At 47.5% G+C, this 25,615-nt stretch overlaps 1 protein-coding gene across 1 annotated transcript; it reads right to left on the reverse strand.

The window, feature by feature from the left end:
• Window positions 1-4,068: 4,068 nt before the first annotated feature.
• Window positions 4,069-25,615, reverse strand: Stom (stomatin). The gene is made up of 7 exons (XM_038337936.2): window positions 25,444-25,615; window positions 16,292-16,395; window positions 15,183-15,255; window positions 13,611-13,693; window positions 11,214-11,417; window positions 9,774-9,908; window positions 4,069-5,985 (listed from the first exon to the last, which is right to left on the reverse strand). The coding sequence occupies exons 1-7, from the start codon at window positions 25,532-25,534 to the stop codon at window positions 5,791-5,793; spliced, it is 885 nt and encodes a 294-aa protein (XP_038193864.1). The 5' UTR covers window positions 25,535-25,615; the 3' UTR covers window positions 4,069-5,790.

The raw sequence follows: 25,615 nt of genomic DNA on the forward strand, positions 1-25,615 counted from the left end.
TGTGGTGTCTGCCTGTATCTGTTTTCTACAGCTGATCCTTTCTGTTTATTCTATTACTCAAGACTCTTTAGTGAGATCTCTGCCTTGGCAACTGCCGTAGCCAGAGAGGCTCCTGGATCTGCCCAGGTTTGCAGCCTTTGGAACACAGGGGAGATATTCCTTGGTGTCCAATGTGGTCCCTCTAGGCCTGAGTCTCTGCTGGTCTTCAGAGCATCAGAACTCCCTCCTGGCTGCTCCCACGAACTGCTTCAAAAACTTTTCTCCTGGAGGTGCCAGACCAGTGCAAGGAACTCAAGGACGGAGCCTGTTCCCTCCCCTCTTTCCTTCTGGAGTTGTCCGACCACTTTTCCTCCTCTTGGCCCGTGCCACTCCATGTTATAGGATGGAGCTTCTGTATGTGGACTATAGAACAGCCCAGGGTGAGGTTTGGATGGTAGGAAGCCTGGGAGAGAGATGTCTGTATTTACACTGTTGTTTCCAACTCTGGCTGGGCCCAGAAACTGTCGAGGGAGCTTTTTAGAAGCATGGTTCCCTTGGGGCTCTGTCTCCAGAGAATCTGAGTCATTGCCAGAGTGATGAGGGCAACACAGGAGGAATTTTCCTAGTGGAAGAGGAGCTGGGTTGAGAAACAAAGGTGGGGTGCTGTGGGGAGAATGGAGCACTGGGGGTGGGGGGGGCAGACATGTGGCCAGAGCAGCTTGGGAGCAAGCAGTGGGCAAGAGCCTTGAACACTGTGCCAAGAGGCTTGGCTTGCCTTGCCTACCTCCAAAGGGTGGCTCTTGGTAGTCAAAGCAATTGACCCGGCAAGTGTAACATCCTGAAAACGCTTAGCAGAACAGCAGACCAGAGTTAAAACAGTTCATCTTGGAAGGAATCATGAAGCTCCAGGCATTAAGCTCCAGAAGTAAACAACACGAAAGGCTCAGGAAGTCCCTGAAGCTGATCCTATCCATTAGCGCTCTCCCTCCCCAAGTTTACATAAGCTGCTTAGGACTGCTGGGAGGCATGCTCAGAGGAAGCAGGTTGCCCCAGAGATGCTCAATATTCCAGGCCTAGAAGAGACAACTCCGCCTGTTGAGCTGAAGCTCTGTGAGCTCCAGGTGCCCAGCTTACTACACTGTCATTCATTCTGGGGTGAGCTTTGGTGATGCAGCTAGCTGTCTCAGTCATTTCTGCTCTTATAAGTGACCCCAGTAAACCCATTTGGTTCATCAAGTTGGACTCTGATGGTCTCCTGCAGAGTTAGCTCACTCTCTGGGAGAGTAGGTGCTTATTCACACCTCCCCAGGGTCAATGTCACACGACAGGGCCTTCCCTTCAGGGAGATGGAGGTTGCTGTGGACAAAGCCAGCTTGCTTCCTGGAAATCCATGGTTCTGGCTTAACCCAATGTAGGATTCTAGCAAGTGGTGGAAAATGACATGCATAGATCCTAGTGCATTGTAGGAGTAAACTTGCCCTGTGCTGTGGTGAATAGGATGTGTTGGATTGTACATAATGAAGAACCAGCCCAAACTAAGTCGCCTCAGGAGCTCTCTGTGAGAGTCCAGAGTTTTTGATGTCTGACTCAAACCACTGTGGGTTTAGGTTTTCTACCAGCTCTGTTGGCTTTGAGCATCAGAATGGTAGTCAAGTATCTGTGGGCATTAGGGCTCTCAACTGTGCATCGGCAAGCTGAGGGAAAGACAAATCCGTTGCTTGTAAATGTTTTCCTTGGGGAGGGAGAGGATGCGCTGCTTCCAAGTCCACAGAAAACCTTTCTTCGGTTCTCAGGAATCCACATGCCCATTCATGGCCAGATAAGCCAGTGAGGTCCATCTGGTTGCTGGGTGAATTTCTCCTGTCCTGCGTGAACATTCTTAGAGGGATCCTGGGGAACACAGTAGGGGTTCTGAGGCAGGAAGACACAATGAATGGCTATTTGGTTGACTTTTTGGGGGCCAGATGCTAAAAATAAAAACCTTAACAGTAGACTCCTGCAGCTTTGTGTAGTCATTATCAGAGGGTTTAAATTCTGGCCCGTTTCTCCCTCACCCCCCCGCCCCCAAATCTTAAGAGTTTACTTGTATTCTTATGAGCGTGTATCTGCAAGGACATATGTGCACCACATGTGTGCCTGGTGCCTGAGGAGGCCACAGAGTGTTGGGTTCCCTAGAAGTGAGTTGCTGCTGGTCGTGACAGGTAAGACCAAGCAGAGGCTCCTCCATCTTGTGTTCTTGCTGAGTCCATTTCAGCTTTAACTAGAATTTGACCTCCTTGACGGAGAATCCCATGGAATTACCCAGCTCTGATCTAGGACCCCAAGGTCAGGATGTCCTAGCTAACTTTTCTTAGTATCTGTTCAGCCACCTGCTTGAGCAGAACCTCCTCCAGCTGACTGTTACAGCTTCTGTCAGGTTGCTTGTTTCTGCAAAGTCTGCCCCTGAAGCACTGAGCAAGATGCCAAACATGGTTTCTGCCTTCAGAAGCCTCATGCTCTGGACACTTGGATTACACCTGGCTTCCCAAATACCTGTCCCAGGTGGCTAAAGACTTTCAGCAGGTTACAAACTATGTCTGAGTGGTCATCTCTGGTGAACACCCCATAACAGTGTGGGTGCTGGAAGGGAGCCTGGGTTTCTCTGCAAGAGGAACAAGTTCTAACCTTTGAGTCATCTCTCTAGCCCCTCACCCCAGAATCTTTAAGAAATACATTAGGTGCATGTGCACATCACGGCAGATCTGTGGCAGTCAAAAGACAACCTGTGGAGTTGGCTCTTTCCACCATGTGTGTCCTGGGACTTGAACTCAGATCATCGGGCTTTCAGGCAGGCACCTTTGCTCACTAGAACCTCAGTTGTCACAACGGCTTTCAACTTCCTCTCACAAAGCCCTTCTGGTTACAGGGCAGATTTTTAAACAGCCGTGTGCATCTCTTTAGTGTTGCCTTTAGACAAACCCGAGCCTCATCCGAGCCTGGACCTGCTCTATACCTGATGTCATGAGCATCATTGTTAAGAGACAGACACAGCCTGATGAATCCAGAGACTCCCCTTGGCCTGGTTCACACACCAGGTAAGATTAGAAGTGAAAGGGAAAGATGGCAGCCTGCTGTGCACAGCGCTTGGCACTAGATAAATTGTCATTCTCTGAGTGTAATCTTTGGTTGGCACAAAGCTGTTTCAGGTAACTGGGTATTTATTCATAGAGTTGGGGTATAGGAAAAAGGTTGTCCAGGAGTTCTGATGTTTCGAAGGCACGGTTGCTGGAGCAGTGTTCCCTTCCTTAAGTATACAAGTTTGCATGCTCCCCTATGTGTGCAGTTTTCAGTGATGCTCTGTAGCTTTTAGCACACTCTCAAAAGGATGGCAGATAGGAACCATCCAGGGGCATGGTACAGACTGGATGGTTCAGGGGCAAAACCTTCAGGAGCATGATTTTCGAATTGGAATCTGCAGGATTCTATGAGGGACTTTGTGACCTTACAAACAGAATTCAAACTCCATGTAAGTGGTAAGGAGATCGGTTGCTAAGAGGCATAGCTGAGTAGAGAGCCCGTGCTGAAGGCCCCCTTCTGTAGCTGTTCTCACTGAAGCACTCAGTGCTGAAGATGCGGACACTCTGGGAAGAGACATGTGTTCCGGTCGATCATTCCCTTGGAAATAAAAATTTGCTGCTAAAAGGAAATCTGAAAAGCAATGGTAGGTGGCCAGGCTCGACAGTGTGGGGACTCACAAGATGACAGCCAGGCATAGAAAGACGGCAGGGACTCATATGGTAGTAGCCAGACGTGGGAAGACAGTATGGGGACTCATAGGGTGGGCGGCCAGGCGTGGGAAGACAGGCAGGGTGGGGACTCACAACAATGAACTTGAAAGCATAATACACCCTGTGTTTTGTGTTTTCTTTTTTCTCTTTGGGGCCATGCTGTGAACATGTTGTTACAGTCAACCAGCTCCTCTCTTTGCCCTGAATCAGTAAGGCTTCAAAACCTAAAACTGAAGTTAAGATTTAAGCTCCCACTACACTATGAATGCAAACGCCAGCGAACTTCTTCAAAGCAACAACACAGACTCTGACAGAGGGAAACTGGTTGTAGGGTACACACTTTATTACACACAGCTGAAGGGGAGGACTTGTGAGAACCCATACCAGCACCCTTCCCCTGGCTCACCGTTCCCCTCTCCTCCCTGTGACTGCGCTGTAGTCTACTGGATGATTAATTCACAAGGCACAGAAGCAAAGGCCAGTCGGCATCTGTTGGGAGAAATCTAGAGAGCCGGTGTATCATTTTCCACCTCTGAGCAGGTGTTTTCACCAGGACATGGGTGTGCCTGGTCCTCAGTGGAGGGCAAGTCACTTCTCCAAACAGATGAAACCATCATTTTAAATTCAAAATGTAAATGCAACTAGAGTCCTGGGTGGAAATCTCTATATATCTCCAGAAAACCCAGCTGGGTTCAAGGCTTCGGAACCGGGTGTGAGGGAGGTGGAGGTTCCATGTGGGCCTGGCCGCACACAGTGAATGTCAATAGTGCTCCCACCACAGGGAGCTGTTCTTTCAGGCTTCTCCAGGTGAACCAAGAGCCTCAAAGATGTTGCAAAAGTCACCACCAAGCTTTCCAGGCCCAGGGAAGGATGTCGCAATAAGAAACTGTGGCCCACAGGGACCGACCACTTCCTCTATTGGTATCAACGTTTTGTATGAAAACAACAGCAATCCTGGTCAAACAAGCATTTTCCCTCTGCAGCGAGGGCTCAGCATGGGTGTCTGTGCAAGATCAGGGATCACACGCTCCCGCTCCGTGTGTTAAACTGCTCAGGTAGGATTAGCAGTCGCAACATTCATAGTGTAGAGTGGTTAACAGTATGCAGAGAGCAAAGTATAATGATTTTCTTAAGATTTTTTAAAAAGTACTTCTGTACATAAGCTATTCAAGTGGGCACATAACAATTATTTATGGAACTTAAAAAGTTAGTTTTTAGTTTTAAAAATCAAAAATTTAAAAACCTGATACATGAAAATAGGCAAAAGTGAGAAAAAGCACTTTTGTGACAAGAATTTAGCTGCTCTTAAAGGCAGCACAGAAAGGGAGCATCAAGTCGTGGGGGAGGCACAAAGGGCTTGTAAAAACTGCAGACATTGTTTTCAAAAGGACCACCCACCACAGTGGGGAAGTATGGTACTCAGAGGGGGGAGGTACAGGTCCCAGGAGGGCCAGTCAAGCCTCTTTCTCCAGTTCTGACAGGATCATGGAGGAGTTTGGGCTTAGATCAGGTAAACAGACACTGGGGAAATGCCCTTCAAGATTCCCTGACGGGAAGGCACAGGTGGCCCAGAGAAGCAGGGTGACACAAGTCTTCACTGTGCAGAGCATTTGCCTAGTGGGGTCGGGGGGCATGTCGAGGCTGTGTCCCTCGCCTGGCTTGACTGCTCACATAGGGCTCAGACAGTTTAAAGGAAGTTAGAGAGGGCTTCAGCCTACCACAAAATAAGATGCAGATTTAGTAGAGTAAGTTTTCGTGCATAAACCACCCGTCTGTCTCTCAGCATTTACAAGCTAGTGATTTTGTTTGTTTGGGTGCTAAAGATGAGACCCGGAGCCTGCTACACAAATGCTCTTCTATTGAGCTACATCCTAGCTCCAAAGTGGCCTCTCAGCGGCTCTTAGGATTCCTGTCCCTTCTAAGAGTCCCTCGGTCTAACAGAAAAGGGGAGGGATGGGAACAGTCAAACTTTCTGCTAATCTCGCTGCGAGTGAACGGCTAAACTGGGAAGGGTTCAGCGCAGTGCTGCACAGACCTGCACAGCTCAGTGTTTAGAGCCCATGAGGCCCTGCAGCATATCGATGGGCAGAGGGAAGACAATGGTGGAGTTCTTCTCTGCAGCGATAGTGGTCAGTGTTTGCAGGTACCGGAGCTGAAGGGCAGCAGGGGACTCGGTGATAACTATGGAAGCTTCTTTCAGAGCTCTGGATGCATTCATCTCTCCCTCAGCTGCAATCACCTATGGAGGGGGAAGAAGAGGTCAGTTGGCAAATAGCATGGTGCCACCCTGCAGTCTTGCAGTAAGGGTTCTTGTGCCTTAGGCAGCATTCGGGACTTCCGAGGAATCATCAGCACCTAGATACTCACTTCCAGATGTTCTTTTCCTGAAACTGAATTACTTAAGGATGTGTCTGGCTCAAGGCATTCTCTTTTGCTGCTGCCTGTCCCCCACTGAACAGGGAAGCACAGTCATACTGAACAGGGTATTGAACAGTCCACAGCACCGTGAAGGGGTGAGGGGCTGACTTCGTGTGTGGATACAAACCCTTTGCACATCACGTGGATTCCAGTTCTTTGAAATCAAAAGAAGGAAAGACTTTATTAAACCAAAACCTGACAGATCCTGTTTGATGGAAGAAGGCAGTGTGAGTTTTAGCACACAAACTCGTGTACATGCTAGGAAGTGCATGGCAGCTCCATAGTAACGGGCACTAACCATCCACATGTGAGGGACCCCTCAAACATTCAGGAGCATAGGAGGAGAGGACATATTTAGGAGAATCTCTGGAATACCTACAGAACCCTCTTCAGACCTACAGAAAGGTTTCATTTAGCCTGTCCTGAACATATTGCTGTAGGATGATAAAATAATTCCCAATAAGCTGCCTTGATCATGGTGTTTCAGCAGCAATAGACAAGTAGCTAATACACTCCTCTAGAAATGGGACAGCATTTCATGGCATGATCAGGAGGCAGACAGAGCAGAGAAATCAAGTTCTGAATGTTGTACCCAAGTCGCAACCCCCAGAGAGACCACCAGGATCCAGTCAAGTCCGGAATGCAAAAGCAAGGTTTATTCAGCACACTCTCCAGCCAGGATGGGGCCTCAACCACTACTCAACGCAGCGCAGTAGGGAGGAGACCCCTCATCATTTGGGGTTGACGTTATATAGGCAAAAACCGCAAGCCAGGTTCATTTTGGGCCAAAGGAATTGGTCTTACATAACAGCAGGTGTCTTATCTCTAACATGCCACCTCCCCAAAGTGGTTTAGTCTAGCAGGCCCCTTCCCCACTTTTGAGTGGCTTCCTTGGGGAGCAGTGCTGTGTTCATTTGTGCTGCATGCTGTTACTGCTGTGAATAACTCAGCCTTTATCCATCTAACCCAGGATGGGCACGGGAAGCGTTTCTGTGGCACACCCCTGGTGAACACGGGCATGGATCTGTGAGATACACACCGAGGGTGGAGCTACTGGCCATGGGCTCTGCAAACATCCAGCTTTGGTAGATATCGCTACAATATCTACCAAATACCAAAGGCACTGCCTTCTAAAGTGACAGTACCAACAGGCATTCCCACAGCAGAACACAAGGGCTCCCGCTCCTGCCTCTCCACCCCTAGCTCCTCTCACACTGTTTTCAAGCCATCCTGATGGATGTCTAGGGTGGCGTCTGCCTGTGACTTGAATCTGAGTTTCCCTGTGGCTTATAAACTTGAGGACTTCCATTCTGGAGTCTGTGTTTATGGTCTCGGCAGCGTGCTTACTGAAGAGGCAGCTGCCGTCTGTCTTCCCATGAGAACCTGAGTGTGAGCGAGGCTGCAGCCATGTTGGAGCTATTTATTTCGTAGTGTACTTTAGGAAGCAGGCTCACCGTGTGTACCCCACCCTTGAGGACAGCCAGCTCTTGCCCAGGTTCATGTCACAGCTGTCAGGCTAAGGGACAGCATGGTAGCCAGAGTTCTAACTGGCCTCCTTTATCTTTGCTCCTTACTTGGAGGCAGACAGGAACTGCTGAGATGCTGTAGAAGGCCAGGGGTGGAGTCCCAGAGGAGGTGGGAAGGGAAAGGGAGGGGAGAGTTCCCACCACTCATCAACCGTGGGACCATGAGGAAATCACTCTACTCCTCTGGGCTCCAGTTTTCACTGACCAGGATGGCAAACAAGTTTCATTTTGAAGGCTAACTCCAAGCCATTGAGGGTTGTTATCTGGAGCGCCACAAAAGGGTTCTGATGCCAAGTCTAAGCTCAGGGGAAACAGCTCCGAAGTTAATCACTGACATGGGGATAGAAGGTGCAGGTTCTCGGCAAGGGATCCTTTGATCCTGATATTCTATGCATGAGAAATTATTGTTTTACATGGTATAAAAATGGGCTTTTAGCCAACGACAGATAATAAGGTAAAAGCAGTTCCTAGTTTCCAAATACCTGGATGGTAAGAGGAAGCTTTTCACAACACTGCACATCCCGAAAGTGATGGCTCGGCAGGGACACACGTGAGAGTTCTGCAATGTCATGGGCATTCGTGAGCATCTGTAGAAGGCAAGTGACTCCGGCGAGGCAGCATGCCAAGAGGCTACTCCTCAGTTTGCTGCTGGCAGCTAAGACAGTATAACGGCCAGTCTGTAGCTGAGACCGGTATCCTACAGCATGGACAGGGTTCTGCTGTTGGCCTCTCACAACTACTACCCCTTTCTAGTGATGACAAACTGGTTTGCTCCCGTGTTTTGGAGACCTGTTGAAGGCACAGCAAACCCGCCTATAAAAACTGCTCTCGCTGTTTACAGGGTGGGGCTGTGTGGCCATGCTGGGCTGTGTTCTCATCCCTGTTTTCCCAGAGAGAATCCTCTTCTATACAGGAAGCCTTTGCTCTTTACAGCTCCTTAGGAATGCTGAACTTCGGAGGGAGGCACTCTCCACCATGGGCTATTTACAGTGAGAATCTACCTCTATTTCCAGTCCTGGGGATTTAAGGAGAGGCTGCATATTTTGATACATTGTCATCTTAAAAGGTACAATTCTTTTTGATGCTAGCTGAACAGCACTACCAGAGGGCCACTCATGTAGGCTTAAGACAAAGGCGAGATGAAGATGAGAAGAAAGAAACCACAGAAAGAGAAGAAACCTGTGGGAATGGGAGAAAGAAGAAGCAGTAGGAAGGAAAGGTCCCTGGAAAAGAGAGGGAGTGGAAACCATGAGGACGAGTGAGGGTCAGGTGGCAGCAAGCTGAGGCAACTGTCCTGTGTTCTGAACGACAATCTGCCTTTAATATGAACTGAGAAAATCAACAATGCGGCTCACAATCCTGAGAGAACGATACAAATCTAACAGACCAATATTCCCATGAGACCTAAGTGAAAAGGCCAAGATGAGGGACAGTGTGCGCTGTGCGGTGTACTTGTGCCAACAACACAACAACCTAGTTAAATAAAATGCAGGGACAGGACTGTGGAGATGGCTCCCCAGATAAAGCACTTCCTGTACACTTCTCCATGAGGACTGGAGTTTGGATTCCCCGGCACTCAGGTAAAAGCAAGGCGTGGTGGCACACATCTGTAACCTCAGTACTGGAGGGGAGGCAGGCAGGTCCTGGGGCCTTGCTGGCCAGATAACTCCCTGTCTCAAAAATGTGCGCGCGCGCGCGCGCACACACACACACACACACACACACACACACACACACACGATGTACTCGTGCATACACACATGCACACATGTACACACACGAATGCACAAACACATGTTCATACACACGATGCACTCACACTCACATGCACACACATATCGATACATACACACACACACGCATGATGATGCACTTGCATACACACACACATACACTCACACACACACAACTGTTAAGAGTAGTAGCCTCTGAGGAAATAGGATTTGAAACAATGGGAAGAGCTTCTATGGTAAACATTCAGGGCTGTTTCACTGTTTTTCAACAAGAGTGTTTTGATTCCTGTGGATTTAAAAAAAGGAAATCAAACTAAAGAAACAGAACCTAAACAAGCAGGAAACATTACCTTGGCTCTTGCCTCCCGGGCAGCCTCTGCCTCTGCAGCCATGGCTCTCTGGAGCTGGACTGGCAGTTTCACGTCCTTAATCTCCACGCGCTCCACCTTTATTCCCCAGTCATCGGTGGCGTCATCCAGGGTACTCTGGAAGGAGAGGAGAAAGCAAGTGCAGCACACGAGGCACCAAGGCTCCTGTCCAGGCGCCAAGAGCAGCTGCATCAGCTGGGATGTGGGGTCGATCAGGTCTGGTGACAGTGGCAGAGAAACAGCACCTCTGGAGCTCAAGCTGGGGCTGGAGACAAACTGCCCTGATTCTATTACTAAGGAGCCAATGCAGGTGTCTGCGGTTCCTGCTGCACCTCTGCCTCGCTCTCACAGGTCAAGAGCAGGATGGGTAACACAGTGAGCAGCTGAGGCCGCGCTCCTGTGAAACACAAGTGCAGGGCCAGCCTGGGCTCAGCCTGCCTTGTCAGGGAGCCATCAAATCCTGCTCCGCTCCTCTCTTTAGAGGGCAGGAAGGAGGGTGTGATGGCGTCACACAGGCCGTATATCAGTGATGCCGAGGCAGGACCGCAAGGCCAGCCTGGGCTCCAGAGCAGGTTACAGGGCACTCTGAACTGTAGAATGATAGCCGTTTCAAAACAAAACAAGCCACAGACTTAACCGTGGCAAAACCTCTATGAAGGGCAGGAATTCATATTTATAATACTGTAATGTTTTTTAACAAGTCAGCCTTACTATTAGTGACATCTACCTCACAGTCAAGACTGGAAGGCATGACAGGTATGCGCGGATTCATGGACCTGTCCACACACCAGGGCTTCAGTGGTGTTCTTGCAGAATAACATCTAAACCGTTATGATCTTATGATGAGGATAGTATGGATTCTGGGAAAAACAGAACACTGGAAGGAATCTAAAAAAGCATAGCATGCACCTGAGTGCCGTGAACCCATGGATGTTAGTCTGAAAACATGTATATAAAGTCTGGATCCCTCGAAAAGAAAAAAAGGCAGCCATGCCATCATCGGTCATGGATCCAGCACAATTATCTCTTCGGGCTAAGTGACAGAGCCACCTTCCTAACCTGCTGTAGGATAATGCTCTTGTACACTGTAAAGATTTGTCACTCATATTAGTATAATAAAACGCTGATTGGCCAGTAGCCAGGCAGGAAGTATAAGCGGGAGACTAGACTAGGAGAATTCTGGGAAGAGGAGAGACAGAGACGCAAACACCAGTCAGATGCAGAGATGCAAGATGAGAATGCCTTACTGAGAAAAGGTACCAAGCCACATGGCTAAACATAGATAAGAATTATGGGTTACTTTAAGTCGTAAGGGCTTGTTAATAATAAGCCTGAGCTAAGAGGCCAAACAGTTTATAATTAATAAGGCTTCTGTGTGTTTCTTTGGGACTCGGCGGGACAGAAGCTTCCGGCTACACTCACCTGCATGTGGTGTGCAATCTCCTCCCTGTCAGAGAGAATCTGAGACAGGTTCTTGGTGCCCAGGGCATTCCTCAGCGTGGTTTGTGCCAAAAGACGGGTTGCCGAATCTGCATTGGTGATATTTGCAACAGCCAGGGTTGCATTCTGAACACGGTAATAGACCACGCCATCCACACTGATTGTCACGGAATCCTTAGTGAGGACCTACAGGAGGAAAAGGACAATCACACACCCACTACAGTTTCTTCATTGTCACTACAAATGCTCTTCTTTGAATCCTTAAGCAATACCTGATTTCCTTGAATAAGGCATCAGAAGGTTAATTACACCTTTCGAGATTTCATCAAACATTCCCAGTTAACCAACTCCAACAGATTATTCACTCACTCAACAGATTTGGAGATGCCACTCATAGCTAGCATTGTTCTTGTTCACTTCTTCCCAGCACTCAGATGTCTTCTCAGTGTTCTCCCTGACTGTCACAGTCAGGCACACCACCTGGGCACCTCCCTGCACCTCTGTGGAGGGACGCACTGAGAGGGATGTGGAGTTTTCCCCACAGACTGAGTTTTCTTTCTTTTTTTCCTCATTTGATTTTTGTTGTTGTCGTGTGTGTGTGTGTGTGTGTGTGTGTGTGTGTGTGTAGCAACCCTGGCTCCTGGCTGTCCTGGAACTTGCTCTGTAGACCAGGCTGGCCTCAAACTCACAGAGATCCTCTTGCCTCTGCCGCCTGAGTGCTGGGATTAAAGGTGTGGGCCACCACCCAGCAACTGTGAGTCTCTTAGGGGCAGTTTCTCTTTGGTTCTCTGGCACTGACAGTGTGACTGATACCTGGTGGGTCCCTACATGAGAGATGAACTGAACTGAGATCAGAAAATGAGTGGTGAGCCTCACAGGAGCGGAGTCCAGAACCCGAGCTGGCTCTGCTTGCACCCAGCTGGGTGGGCTGTAGCGGGTTGTAAGTCATGAGACCTGGAAGCCCCTCATCTATGACTATTTCTATGATGATCAAGGGAGGAGGTGTCATGAAGGAAGCCTTTTAAAACATCCCCCAGCTATGCCAATGAAAAGTAATCACAACAGCTAAACAGCCCCATAGCCCTGCCAAGCTCCAAAGCAGCAATCCTCTTTTGTTGTTTAGCAATCTAAAAATACCTCTAAACTAGAGAAGAGGGGACCCTGTTCACAAATGCACAGTTCCCTACCATCTCATGTGACAACCTCTCTTACCGCCATGGGAAAATGAATGTCACTCATAGATCTTGCCACTGTGGCTGCCTGCCACAGCTGTGTTCAAAGTGTCCCTGCTTGCTGTTTACTGTGGGCAGAGTGTTTATCTCCCTCTGCAGCAAGCTCACAGGGGATGGGAAGAGCTGCTTGCCAAGTTCCAATCTACTCTGGGCTGGCAGCTTGCAGGGGAAAGGGAACAGCGAGAGGCAGAAGTGCACAGCAACACGCCCAATGCCCACAATGTTTACACAAGAAAATGCCACACAATTCCCAGCTCTCCCAGGATCTCCAAGGAGCCCATCAATGACAGGGAAACATGCAGAGAATCCGGAGATATCTGCACTGAGAAGTCCAACCGTACCAGATGCTTGGGATCAGTACCAGTAAGGGAGTTCCCATCTGGTGTCTGGATTTTGTGATCTGTGATAGGAGAAAGCTAGGCTCCGGCATCACGCTGAGTACCCGGCCTGCACCCAGGGAACATGCTCTCCCTCCTCCCACAGCTAGCTGGGTCAGCAGCCGTGGGGACTCCTATGTCTCCTGACATATGGGTACCAAATGGCCATGACAGAGCTGGTGTCCAGTGCAGTAAGCCCTGAGCTGAGGGGAAAGCAACGGAAAATCGCCAGGATTTGTCTCACTGCAGTGTGACCTTCTAGGAACTGGCTGTGGATGCTGCCTGAGCTGTTTGTGAAGAAGCCGGAAGGGCGCGAAATGAACCAGAGACTCCTAAAATACCAAATGAGCAGTTGCTAATTCGGTGGCTTCTAACCAACTTATCTGAAATAAAAATGAAGACCCTTAGAAAGGACGCTCAACTAGACTGGATTTGTTTTTCTGTCAGAACCCATGGGAGAGAGCTGTGGTGGGAACAACGAGAGCTCCATGCCCTTGGGTCACAGAGTTTCTAAAACAGCAACCAGCATGCCCCGGCACTTCAGTCTCGGCTCTCTGCTAAGCAGTTCCTGCTGGAATCTCACTCACTCCTTACAACACCACATTAAGTAGGCCTCACCGTTATGACCTCCATTTTATAGTTGAGGATGTTGAGACACAGAGAACCGACTCACCCAAGGCCGCAGAGCTGGGAAAGGGAAGGCAGTCAGCTGCCAGCGCTGGCCTAGGGCAGGCTGTGAGAGCCCTCGCCATAGCTAGAGAACGGCTCACCTCCTGAGGAGGAATATCAAAGGAGATGGTCCTCATGTCCACCTTGATGATGCTGTCAGTGCAGGGCAGGATAAAAAACAGACCTGTGAACAGGCACAGGATGGGAGAGGCTGGATTAGCTTCAGCTTGATCAGCCCTAACGGGCTCAGTCCCGACTGCTGTTTTTAACACTCTCTCTTACTTCTCCCCCTAAGAGCTCAGTCCTGAGCACGGTCTCGCACAGTACAGTGCCTCCACTCCGTTATTCTCTCCCTCCATGGCTCTGCATGGAGTTATTCCTGTCAGGAATACTCTGTGGCCAAAACTTCTTCATGCCTCACATTCAGAAGGGCAGCCATAGTTGTACATGCAGGCATTTACAACATTTAAAAGGCTGAGGCACGAGGATTGCTGGGAGTTTGCAGCCAGCTTAGGGTACACAGTGAGTTTCAGGTCAGTCTTTGAGATGCTGCTTTGACAAGAACAGAACAGAACAGAAAAGAAAACAAGGCAAAGCCAACCAGAGGGGCTGAGATGGCTCAAGAATGTTTACTGCTCTTCCTGAATGACCCAAGTTCAGTTCCAGCACCCACACAGACTGCTCACCACTGCCTGTAACTCCAGCTCCAGGGCTCCAACTATCTGATGGATTCTGAAGGCACATACACTCATGTGCATATATCCACATATAATTGTATTTATTTATTTGTTTGTTTACTTTTGGTTTTTCAACACAGGCTTCCCCTATGTAGCCTGGTTGTCCTGAAACTCATTCTGTAGACCAGGCTGGCCTTGAACTCAAGATCTACCTGGTTGTGCCTCGCAAGTGCTGGTATTGAAGGCATTTGCCACCATGCCTGGCTAACATATAATTTTAAAATAATAAAAATAAGTATTTAAAAAAACAACCAAACAGAAGTGATGGGAAAGCTTTGCCTCGTGTCTGCTCTCCTCTGGGTCTCCTGTGCGCCCCAGGGCTTTGTGGCTACTGTACCGCAACACTAAATTCGGGTCGTGGCTATCAGCTTCTTTGTCAGGGTCCAGCTGTCGGACAGCAAGCCCGTTGATAAGGGACTGTGTTCAGTTCTCCTGGGAATTCCCAGAGCCTAGCTGGGCGTGGCGGCAGGTTCCTTTAAACCCAGCATCTAACTGAAGGCTGTCTGTGGATGGATTCCCACGCTCAGCCTCCCACAGCTGTGGCCAATGCAAACGATGACCTAGTCACCCTAAGCAGACAGCAATGGCCTGGCCAGGCCACTAGCTACTACTGTCATAAAGCTTTTGTTATCAGCAGAGGCCTCACTGGGGACTCCAGGCTCGTAGAGTGGAGAGAGGGCTCAGCAGTTAAGGACACCTTATGGTCTTCCAGAGGACCAGGGTTTGATTCCCAGCACCTACACTGGGTAGCTCCCAAATTCTGTAACTCCAGCTACAGAGGGATCCCATATCTCTGGCCTCTGTGGACATCAGCACTGATGTGCACATACCCCCTACACACACACACACACACACACACACACACACACACACACACACACACACTCTTATAGGTTTAAAAAACCACAACACTTTTGACAGAAACCTAGTACTGACCAGGTCCTCTGGCGCCTCCTTGCAAAATGCGACCCAGCCTGAAGATGATGACCCTTTCGTACTCCTTTACAATCTGGAATACAAACGGGAATGAAGAGTCACCATGATGAGCACATGAATGTACAAACATAGCATCTTAACATGTTTCTGCCTTGGCCAGGCTCAGAGCCTCCTGGCTTTTTCTCCATTCCCGACAGTGTCTATAGACATCGATCTGGCGTTTGCTCTTCCAAGCACAGTGCTTATGTATTGTGCACACACCCTTATACTTCTTACAAAAGCAAGGGGCGCTGGGAGTCACGACACAGGCCTCTAGTCTCAGGGCTCTAGAGGCAGAAGCCAGAGGATGATGAGTCTGGGCCAACATAAACTATGAAGTGAGTTCAAGGCCAGCCTGCACTACCTAGAAGCCCCCGCACCAAACCCAGAAAAACACTCTGGTTGTGGACACACTGGGAATCAGGGCCGAGTGGGGAAATCCATCTCCACCCCCATTAGCGTCCCTGCTAATCATTCATGTTTTGTCTGCTCAGAAAAGCTTATAGCTCTTTTTCTGATTCCATTAACTACAACAAGATGTATCAGAAAATGCAGGTCACATATTCATTATTTTCGGAATATGCAAATGTAAGTATTAGTAACTTCGTAGGAAAGCTCTGTGCTGGGGAGTGCTCGCTCTGTTCCAGGCTCTGCGGTCAGTAGGTTCCAGGCTTTGCAGGCGGTTCATTTCAATCCCGCCATCATCCGCAGCAGCGACTGCCATTTTCTCCCATTTTATAAGTGAGGAAACATGGCAACGGTGGTACTGCCAGCGAACCTGCTCTGCCCTGCTACCCTAGCTGTGAGATGCTTTCTCACGGTGGTCTTACATCCCGACACGGAGAACTGGCACGGCCATCATCACTTTGCCTGTGAGGAGGAACTGAGTGGATAGTGGCTGAAAGGAGTTTAAGATCTACTATAATTCATCAGCTGATGTGTTTTCCAAAAGAGAGGTGGAAGTAAAAGAACCACAAGCCTGTACAATATCCCTCTATCTGTCCCATAGGCCTAGTGGCTTACAGAGGAAGGAGCTATCCTGCTCCAGAAGAGAAAGAAATGCTTTTTACCTTTATGCAAATCCATATTGATATTGGGAAGGTTACAAGTACGAACAAGAACGAGAAAGCCACCAAAATCCATCCGCACGGTCCCAGTTCTGTCCTGGAGTTTTCTGTTGGAAACAAAACCATACAGCCTGTTACAGGCCAACATCACTGCACCTCACTCCTCCCGGAACAGCCCTGTCTGTGCTCACCATGCTGGCTGCTTCACTGCATCTCTGTCTAAGTCTCACGTGGCCTGACGCGCACCGGCCCATGCCTCACATCGCCCTCATTTCACCAGTGAACGAATCAGAACGGCTTTTTATTTTGCTTTGTACTATGGAATGGTGAAAACGAAGAGCACCCGGCTTCTCCACACACAGTGAGGAACAGAGAGTCATAGCCAGGTGGGGGGAGAGGGACGGGGTCTGCTCGGGAGATTTGGGAATGGGAAGGAGAAGAGGGGCACACATCGGGCTGGGGGTGAGAGTGGACTGGGATGGCCGGATCACAGCCTTTGTCTGACAGAGGCAATGTGGGCTCTAGTTCAGGGCGCAGCACGGCTCATGACAGAAATCACAAGGCACACACCCATCACAGCATCTTTACACAAATTACTTCTGCACACTGCTACCCCGGCTTATTAGCTGCCACCATTTCCTGATTAATAAAGGGGCTGTTTCTAATTTCTTGTTATTAAAAGCAATGCTGTGATGAATATCATTGTACTTGGTCCTCCTCATTCTTTTGCATATACATAGTGCTTTTGTCTGATCACAAATGTAACACATATACATCCTGATGCAAAACCCTGTAGGCAAATATAAAAAGAGGGAAAAGCTACTTTAAGCTCAGAAACAGTTAACTATTTCAATACATTCTTCCAACTTCTTTCCTGGTTCATGATATATTTTAAACTTCAAATAAGTAAAGTTAGTAGCATATCTTCCTCCAGCTATTGTTCATCTTTTATTAGCCTCTATAGCCATAAACTTGTACTTTTCTTGTTTTTGACTTTAAAAAAAAAAACAAAGTTGTTGCACTACTGAAATTTACAAGGGGCCGCCAGTGAGATGGTGCAGCAGGCAAAGGTGCCTGCTGTCAGGATGGGGACACTTGAGTTTGATCCCTGAGCCCACATGGTAGAAGAGGACTCATTACTGCGAGTTGTCCTTTGACGGTCACACGCATGCTGCCACACTGGCACTGTGGCATGTGTGCTCTGGTGCATGTGTGCTCTGGTGCATGTGGGCGCTGGTGTATGTGTGCTCTGGTGCATGCGGGCTCTGGTGCATGCTGGCTCTGGTGCATGCATACTATGGTGCATGCATGCTATGGTGCATTCGGGGGGCTCCGGTGCATGTGGGCGCTGGTGCATGCGGGCTCTGGTGCATGTGGGCTATGATGCATGTGGGCTCTGGTGCATGTGTGCTATGGTGCATGCAGGCTCTGGTGCGTGTGGGCTCTGGTGTGTGCGGGCTCTGGTGTATGCGGTCTCTGGTGCATGTGGGCTATGATGCATATGGGCTATGGCATGGATGCACATGCACAGAAACACATTTTGTTTAATGTCAAATAGTTCTACAAGTTAATAAAGAAGTGCAGTTCCCATCATTACACTGAGATTCTTCAAAGCCCAGAGAAGTACATGGCATCAGAGAGGAGGACCAGGGAGTCAGGTGGGTAGTCTGAAAACTGGACACAGTTTTGTCCATATCAAATGCTTGGCTCCACGCCAACACTGTTATATTTATGTTCTTACTCCCTTTACAGTGAAACAATCCTATTACTAACCATCAAGATCCCATCCCATCTGGTCACAGTCCAACAAAGTGTATAAACTACACTCAGGAGGTGGGGTTCCGCTGGGCTCATAAATGAATCTGTCAGCCATGATTGTTGGGCAAATAAGAAAAAGCAATTCTCAGTTATCCACCAAATTTCATGAGCCTTCTTTCCTCAGACTCTCTCAGTTATTAATTTAAGGCTGTCTCCTTCTGTAGCTTACAAGGAAGGAAATGACAAGCAACAAGCAATCAACATTCTTGAGACATTGTGACTTAAATACTTGTCAATGCTTTATTGGGGGAAGACTTCTAAAGATCAGGGATCTCACCATACTTGACTGTAAACTTTGCTTTGCCATTTTTCATGCATTTCCTTTTCAACTGTGGAATTCCTGAAAACTGCATTAAAAATAAACTTTTAATCAAACAAAACCAGGACATAAGGAGTAGGTGGAAAGATGGCTCTGCTGTTAAGAGCACTGGCTCCTCCTCCATAGGACCTGGGTTTGATTCCCAGCAGCCATTTGGTAGCTCACAACCTCTGTAACTCAAATCCCTGAGGATACAATGCCCTCTTCTAGTCGCTACAGACAATGCATGCATGTGGTATACAGACATACCTGTATGCAAAAGGCTGAAGCAAATAAAAATAAATGAGCCAGCTGTAGTGGTGCATACCTTTAATCTTAGCACTTGGGAGGCAGAGGTCTGAGTTTGAAGCCAGCCTGGTGTACGGAACGAGTTCCAGAATAGCTAAAGCTACACAGAGAAACCCTGTCTCTAACAAGTAATAACAATAACAAATTAAAATATTTCAAAAGAACCTAAAATGATATATATCTATACATTTAAATTTATTATTATTCAAATTGAACTTACTTCAAGAAAAGTAATATAAAACCAAAACCAAACATAAAAAGGTACAAGTTGTACAGTAACTTTTGTCCCTGGCTCCAGGGAAAGTGGTTCCTTCCTTGTAAGCTCCTAGACCAATGCTCAGATTAATGTCTGTGGCTATCCATCCGCCGCATCTGGCTTGTTTGAAGATGAACTGGAGCTGGCAGTTCATCCCGGGAATAAAAGTCCCTGGGAGTAATGAATCCCATTCACCACTGAGATCTAATTACTCTGAAGTTCAAGATGCATTGGGTTCTCTGCTGAGAAAGGCCAGCAACTGCCTCCCATCTAAGATGAGGGCTAGGTCACTGCACCGTTGAGCAAAGGGAAGGGATGGGCTAAAGAGTTGCTGACCATCTCAGTTACAGTATTTCGAGGCAATCCTTTCCTTCCCTTCCTGGGAATGTGAGTGGAACACTTTATGCTATAAACTGTCCTGACCAGTACTGTCTGGGTAGGGCAGATAGGCTTCTAGGAGTCTTATACGAAAAACACATGCCATCCGGGTCTAATAGCACTTTATTTAGGGGTAAATGGGCAGTGAAAGTAAAGCCTTGGAAATTTTTATTTTCTTCTTAAAAGATTTATAGTCAAGATGCAACTGTCCTCGTCCTCTTCTTCCTTTTTAAACACCACTGTTCCTCAGCAGACTGCTAGAATTTAGCAATCTTCTTCATGCGAGGAGCCAGGAGTAAACTGGCTCTGCAGACCACAGCATCTGAATGAAGATTCCAGTCTACCACGGCAGTACAGAATAGTCATGGGCAGCACACAGTATGTGTGTGCAAGGATCATGGCTGCATGCCTACAAAACTCACTTATGTACACTGAACTCTGATTTTCATATGTGGCAAAACATTCACCTTTTAAAAGTATAAAAATGTAAAAGTTGAACTGAAGGAATTTTTTGTAATGTCAAAACTATTTCAGAGCCTGGAGAGATGGCTCAGCAGCTAAGAGCACTTGTTGCTCCGGTAGAGGACTTCACAACCACCCATAATCCTGCTCCAGATCTGATGTCCTCTTCTTGCCATGACAAGCACCAGGCACACATGTGGTGCACACAGATAGACAAAGACAAAATACTCGTACACATTAAATAAAATTTAAAAATCTAAAAAAAACCCAAAAGGCTATTCACCTAAAAAGAGAGCTAGTCAGCGATTTCTCAGGAAGTGAGTGAGGAGGAAAAGAGATGCCGTAAAGGATGGCAGTGTGCAGCAGCGTGCGTGCAGCAAGCACGGGAAAACACGGGCCAAGGCGGGAACTGCCCAGTCCGTGAAGCAACTGCATTCTTCTGGGAAGAGAAAGGGCAACTCCCTACACAAACCAGACTGAGACTTCAGGCCCGCGAGGGCTCCAGAGCACACTTCTGCCCACTCTGCCCTAAAGGAATCATCAGCTGCTTTCCACAAGGGGTTATTCTTAAAAGACAAAGAAAAAAACAAGACACAAAACCAGACCATAGACTTTTTTCCCTCAGTAAGGGCTAACCATGACCCCGTGGAGAAAAAGAAAGCAATTTGCCAGCCCAAGGTTTATACAAACAGGACAGGCACTCCTTATGTTAGTATTTCTTTCTCCTCAAAGCTCTTTTATTTAGACATCTTAAAAAAATATCCAGAGTTAGAAAGCTCTCGTGAGCCATTGGTCAGCATGGTGGCACACACCTCTAACAACACTCAGGGGCAGATGCAGGGGATCTCTTTGGGATTGAGGCCAGCCTGGCCGGCCTACAGAGTGAGTTTCAGAACAGTCAGGACTACAGTAGAAAAACCATGTTTTAATAAAATAAAAAAAACAAAAACTCTCTGGAGCTAAACATTATGTTTATTTAAAATAGAACTAAAAAGCACAGAGCACTATCATTGGATTGCCAAGTCTTCTTCGGATGAACCGCTAAGATATGGATGAGATCGAAAATCCAGTGCCCCATCCCAACCCTACCACTTTCTTTTCTCCTCGGTAAAATGGAAGAAAAAACAGTGCCTTTCACAGTGCTATGAAGACCCAATGAGAAATTACGTAAAATGCTTGACACTTTAAGATCACTATTAAATCGCTCATAAGGATTAAGTGTTTGATTGGGTGACTTGCCTTCAGGGACCTACGTACCATGGAGAAAATATCAAGACTAATGATCTGCTTGGGGACTCTTTCTCAGAGGGGGAACACATCATATATGGGGTAGTAAATTAGTTCTAAATTTTGTCAGTCTATCTGTCTGTCATACATGTTCCCCTAAATACAAACATTCTGAATGGGAAATGAGTATATTTCTGTGAGTCTAGCTGTCATTAATCTTTTTATTCTTCGTTTTCTCTATGAAGTAATGCCATAATAATCTTTAAAGTTTCTAAAGAAAACTAACATATATCTGTGGGGGTCTCCGTGACCACCACAGGCAGTAGAGGGTTGATCCAAGAGAGTTAAGAAGGCAGTTTGGTTAAACGACTCAGTAGCCAGTGTTGGTTCAAACTCTGAGTCTGACCCAAGTAGTTTATTTTTGACACAGTCAAGCACAGCACAATTTGGTGACATACTTCCTGATGATAACTAACTCAATCCTGTGTGACAATGGAGCTGTTTATAAAGCATATGTGACATATTCCAGAAAGATGGGGCCAGCAGATTCGCTGAGAAAAGAAGTTCACGAAAAGGCCTGGGGGAGGATCTGCTGCGGACTCACCACACAGATAGTGCAAAAACCATCCAGCTTTTAGCCACCTCTTTCTCAGCCTTCTGGGTGGAAAATGGGGTTTCCACTTCTCTCTTTGAAGAGACACCCCGTGTGTTTAACATTTTGGGTTCCCTAGTGCTTCTCTGGAAGGAGCACATACGTATCTTCTTATTCGATAATCCTGGGAGATATGGAAGTAAGATTAAGCCTAACTATAAGATGAGGAACTGACCCTCTGGAAGTGGAACTCCTGAGTGACCCTGGTAGTGGTGGTGCTGAGACCACAGCCCTGTCTCTACTCTAACGCTGCTCTCACCTCCGTACACTATACTCTCTTCTCATGAGTGAACACATTTGGCGTCATTTTTATTGTCTTATACTTGAAGGCATTTTCCTGGTTGCATTTTCAAGGCTTCACTTACTAAAATAGCAAACAAAAGCTTGAGGTTCAAGTTTCTTTAGTAATCCCAGAAAGTAGGCAGAGGCCGAAAAAAAAAAAGAACAAGTGAAAGTAAGGATTCCTGATCTGGAACTTCTGTTTTCGTAAGTGAGGATTCTTACTAGGCACAATATACTTTCTTGCCAATTATAGTTCCTTTCTTGTTAATGCAAACCTAGATAAGTAGTCTGTCTATAGGAAGAAGATATACTATCCTAAAATCAATGAACAATAAAAATAAGCTGTCCATCAACATTGATAAGATTATTTACTTCCTTCCACTTCCCTTTTCTTTCAACATTTTATTCAATTACTATGTACTTTATGCTGAAGTTTTTTATTTTGGTTCCCTCCCCCACCTTAAAACAGGCTTTCTATGTGTAGCCCTGGCTGTCCTGGAACTTACTATGTGAATCAGGCTGGCCTTGAACTCAGAGATTCACCTGCTTCTGCCTCCTGAGTGCTGGGATTATGGCGTGTGCCACCACCGCCCAGCTCATACTGAGTTCTTACAATGAGGTTAAAAAGGAGATGGTAATAGATCAATCCAACTGACAAACTTCAATACCATTCAATAAATGTTATGTCAGAAGAAGTATGTTCAGGACCTTCAGCTGACACAGCTTACAGGAAGCTGCTTCTCTGTGGTCTCTTTAAACCTCACCTTTAGTCCCTTCTGAGCCACTTCATCAACATTTCACGTTTTAAAAGCAGAGCAGACAGCTACTTTATCTTCTACAGTGTTAGACTATTTAGGGACACGGAAATCTGTTTAATCATAAACAACATATGCACAACAGCTTCCGTAGTCTTGGTCTCCAGTTGAGTTCATTTATTTCCACTGATAGTTTAGTTCAGGTCAATTACTGAGTTCAAGTTTTCCCCAATCTGATCAACTGTAACAACCGAAATAAACAGATCCGTCCCATGATTCTGCTTATTTCCAAGAGATCCTCCCAAAGGGACTTATCTGTTGACAAGGCTCTCCGTTACAACAACACAGGCCCTCGCAAGCCATCCACACTGTTCCATTACACACTGAATGCACTGGCATTAGGTAAACTGCCTTGATTCCTCCTAGGTTTGGTACATTTGTCTCTAGGACTAATTCCCTACAAGGCCAACGAGGCAGAGCTGGGCTTTGTGACTACACTGCAGCCATCAGAAGAGTCCTCTGAGGTCCTGATTGTGCTGGGCTCCTCTGGGCTTGCTTCCTTTGGTGCTTCCTACCGTATCAAGTCCTCAAGCTGGACCAGACTATACTTTGGTACCTGCTTTACAGCTAGCCATAGGGTCAGGAAAATGGCTCAGAAAGTCAGAGCCTGGGTTGGAAACTTAGTTCTGGATCCTTTGGGCTGTACTTTTATCTTCCAGCTCTCAGCCTCCTTACTGAAAGACGGGGAATAAAGACACTGGCTTTGTTGGCAGGGTTGCAATTGGATGTTTATAAAGAAAGCATCTAGCTATGTTTGGCACATGGCACATTTGGGAAACGCTATTAAATACCTTATAGTAATAATTTTTTCCTAATGTCAAACCACCAAAGCTCAAAATTAAAAACAAAGAACTAGAAAGCAGGAAGGTGAGATGCCTCAACATGCAAAGGTGCTGGCTTTCCGCAAGGATGACCTGGATTTGACCCTGGATCCCACATAGTGAAAGGAGAGATTGATTCTTGCAAGTTATTTTCCAGCTTCCACAAGCCACCCACACACACGCTAAATAAGTGGAAAGGTTTTAAAATCGGAAGTGACAAAAACCAAGCAAAATTTTATTTGAGTATATGCTTCAGACAGAACACATCAATTTTCACCAGTTCTAAAAGATTTCTGTCTAAAAACAGATAAATGTAGCGTTAAGAAAAGAGAGTTAGAACTAAAGACCAAACTGGTCTGTGACCAAGAAAATGGAACGATCTTGAAATGCAGAGATCATGCTTGTTCTCAGGATGCTGCTCAACATGCTTTCCCACTGCTGTAGGTGGGTGCCGGCAGAGTCGACCAGCACACCCGCGCGGTAGGTGGGCCCAGACCGCTAGACAGTGGCCTGTTCAAGTTTTAGAATCACTGAAATATGAATTTAAAGTATGGTCCCACTAATCCTGTGTGGCTAAGGCAATCTCTCTGAGTATCAGCTGTTAGGATTCAATAAAATAACATTTATAAAATCTAGTGCCTTAGCCTACTAAGTGTGTTTTTGTTTTGCCATCATTCTCTTTAATTTTACTATATTCCCAATTTGGGAAGTAAAGCATAGAGCAAGATTCACACACACACACACATGCTTTTATGTCTGATATTGAGAATGGAACCCAGGAACTCCTGCCCGGTGCTCTCCTACCACACTCTGGAGCCCTCTGAAATTCTTGTGATCCTCCTGAGAAAGAATTTAAGGAGGTGTTCCTGGCTTAGGGGACGGGATTTAGATGGGAAGACAGGCTGACTTTGCAGATAATCCGCACGGATGACAGCGTTCTCTGCTGGAAAAGCCCACTCAGCCTCCTAAATCTCTCCCACTGTGCCATCCTCTCTGAAATTCCATTTTTAGAAAGAATTCCTTTGGATCAGTAAAGCTCTTGAGAGCAGAGCAGAACTCCCGTGAGGTTTATTATCTCTTACTGGGCATCTCCCGACCACAAGGAGTTATCCAATTTAAAGGCTCAAGAGTTCTTTCAAGGACTCTAATTTCTTCTTGCCTTCAAGACTAGGAAGGCCCCAGTAGGGTGCTGAACAGCGGGCTATTTACCTGGAAAGCGAGATCTCTAAGACAAAGGGGGATACAATGAGGCAGACAATGGAGCTGGAAGGAAAGAAGGCGGAAGCCTAGCCCTTTCTTAGGAAACTTAGTTTCCCGAAGCTGGGGATGGAGGGAAGCGGGTGGGAGTTCTTCCCTGGTCCATAGGCGTGGGGATCACCGTGTGGGAAGCTTCCCTTATGAAGCGCTGGGGCAGGAAAGAAAGGAGAATGGACGAGGCTGAACCCGCGGGAGAATCGCCTCTACCACAACTGCCAGGGATTGCCCTGATCCGCGTGCATGACGCGAGATAAGGAAGCGCTGGCACCTGACGCGGCATCTAGGACCCGAAGGATAAGAGAGTCCCTGCCTGCCAGGGTCCCGAGCAATGGATACACGCCCCTGCCAACGGTGCGCCCTCTTGGTTGTCATACAGGTTGTATCCCAGCACCCAGAAACTATTATCTCCCAGCCCGAGAAACCAGGGGTAAAGGAGAAGAGCGCGGTTCTGAGGAGTGCACACAGTGCAGGGGAGTCGCGCCTTTCGGAACCCGGTTGTCAGCGGGGTTGCCGCTGCAGGTTGGGGGTTCGATACCCGGGGGCTGGCTCAGGGCGGCTGTGCCAGAGACGACGGACTCACCCCTGAAGGACTCGGGGAGCCGCTGAGTCACGACGTGGTCGGAAGGTCGTTTCTCAGACATATTGCTTGAGTCGGAGTCGCTCTTCACCATGTCAGTCCCGAAAGTCGGAGCCTCAGAAAGCCGTTAGCAACGACGCCGCTCGAGCTCCGGATGCAGCTCCGCCTCCCGCCG

The sequence above is a fragment of the Arvicola amphibius genome, chromosome 7 (genome assembly GCF_903992535.2).
Source record: "Arvicola amphibius chromosome 7, mArvAmp1.2, whole genome shotgun sequence".
NCBI classification, from domain to species: Eukaryota; Metazoa; Chordata; class Mammalia; order Rodentia; family Cricetidae; genus Arvicola; species Arvicola amphibius.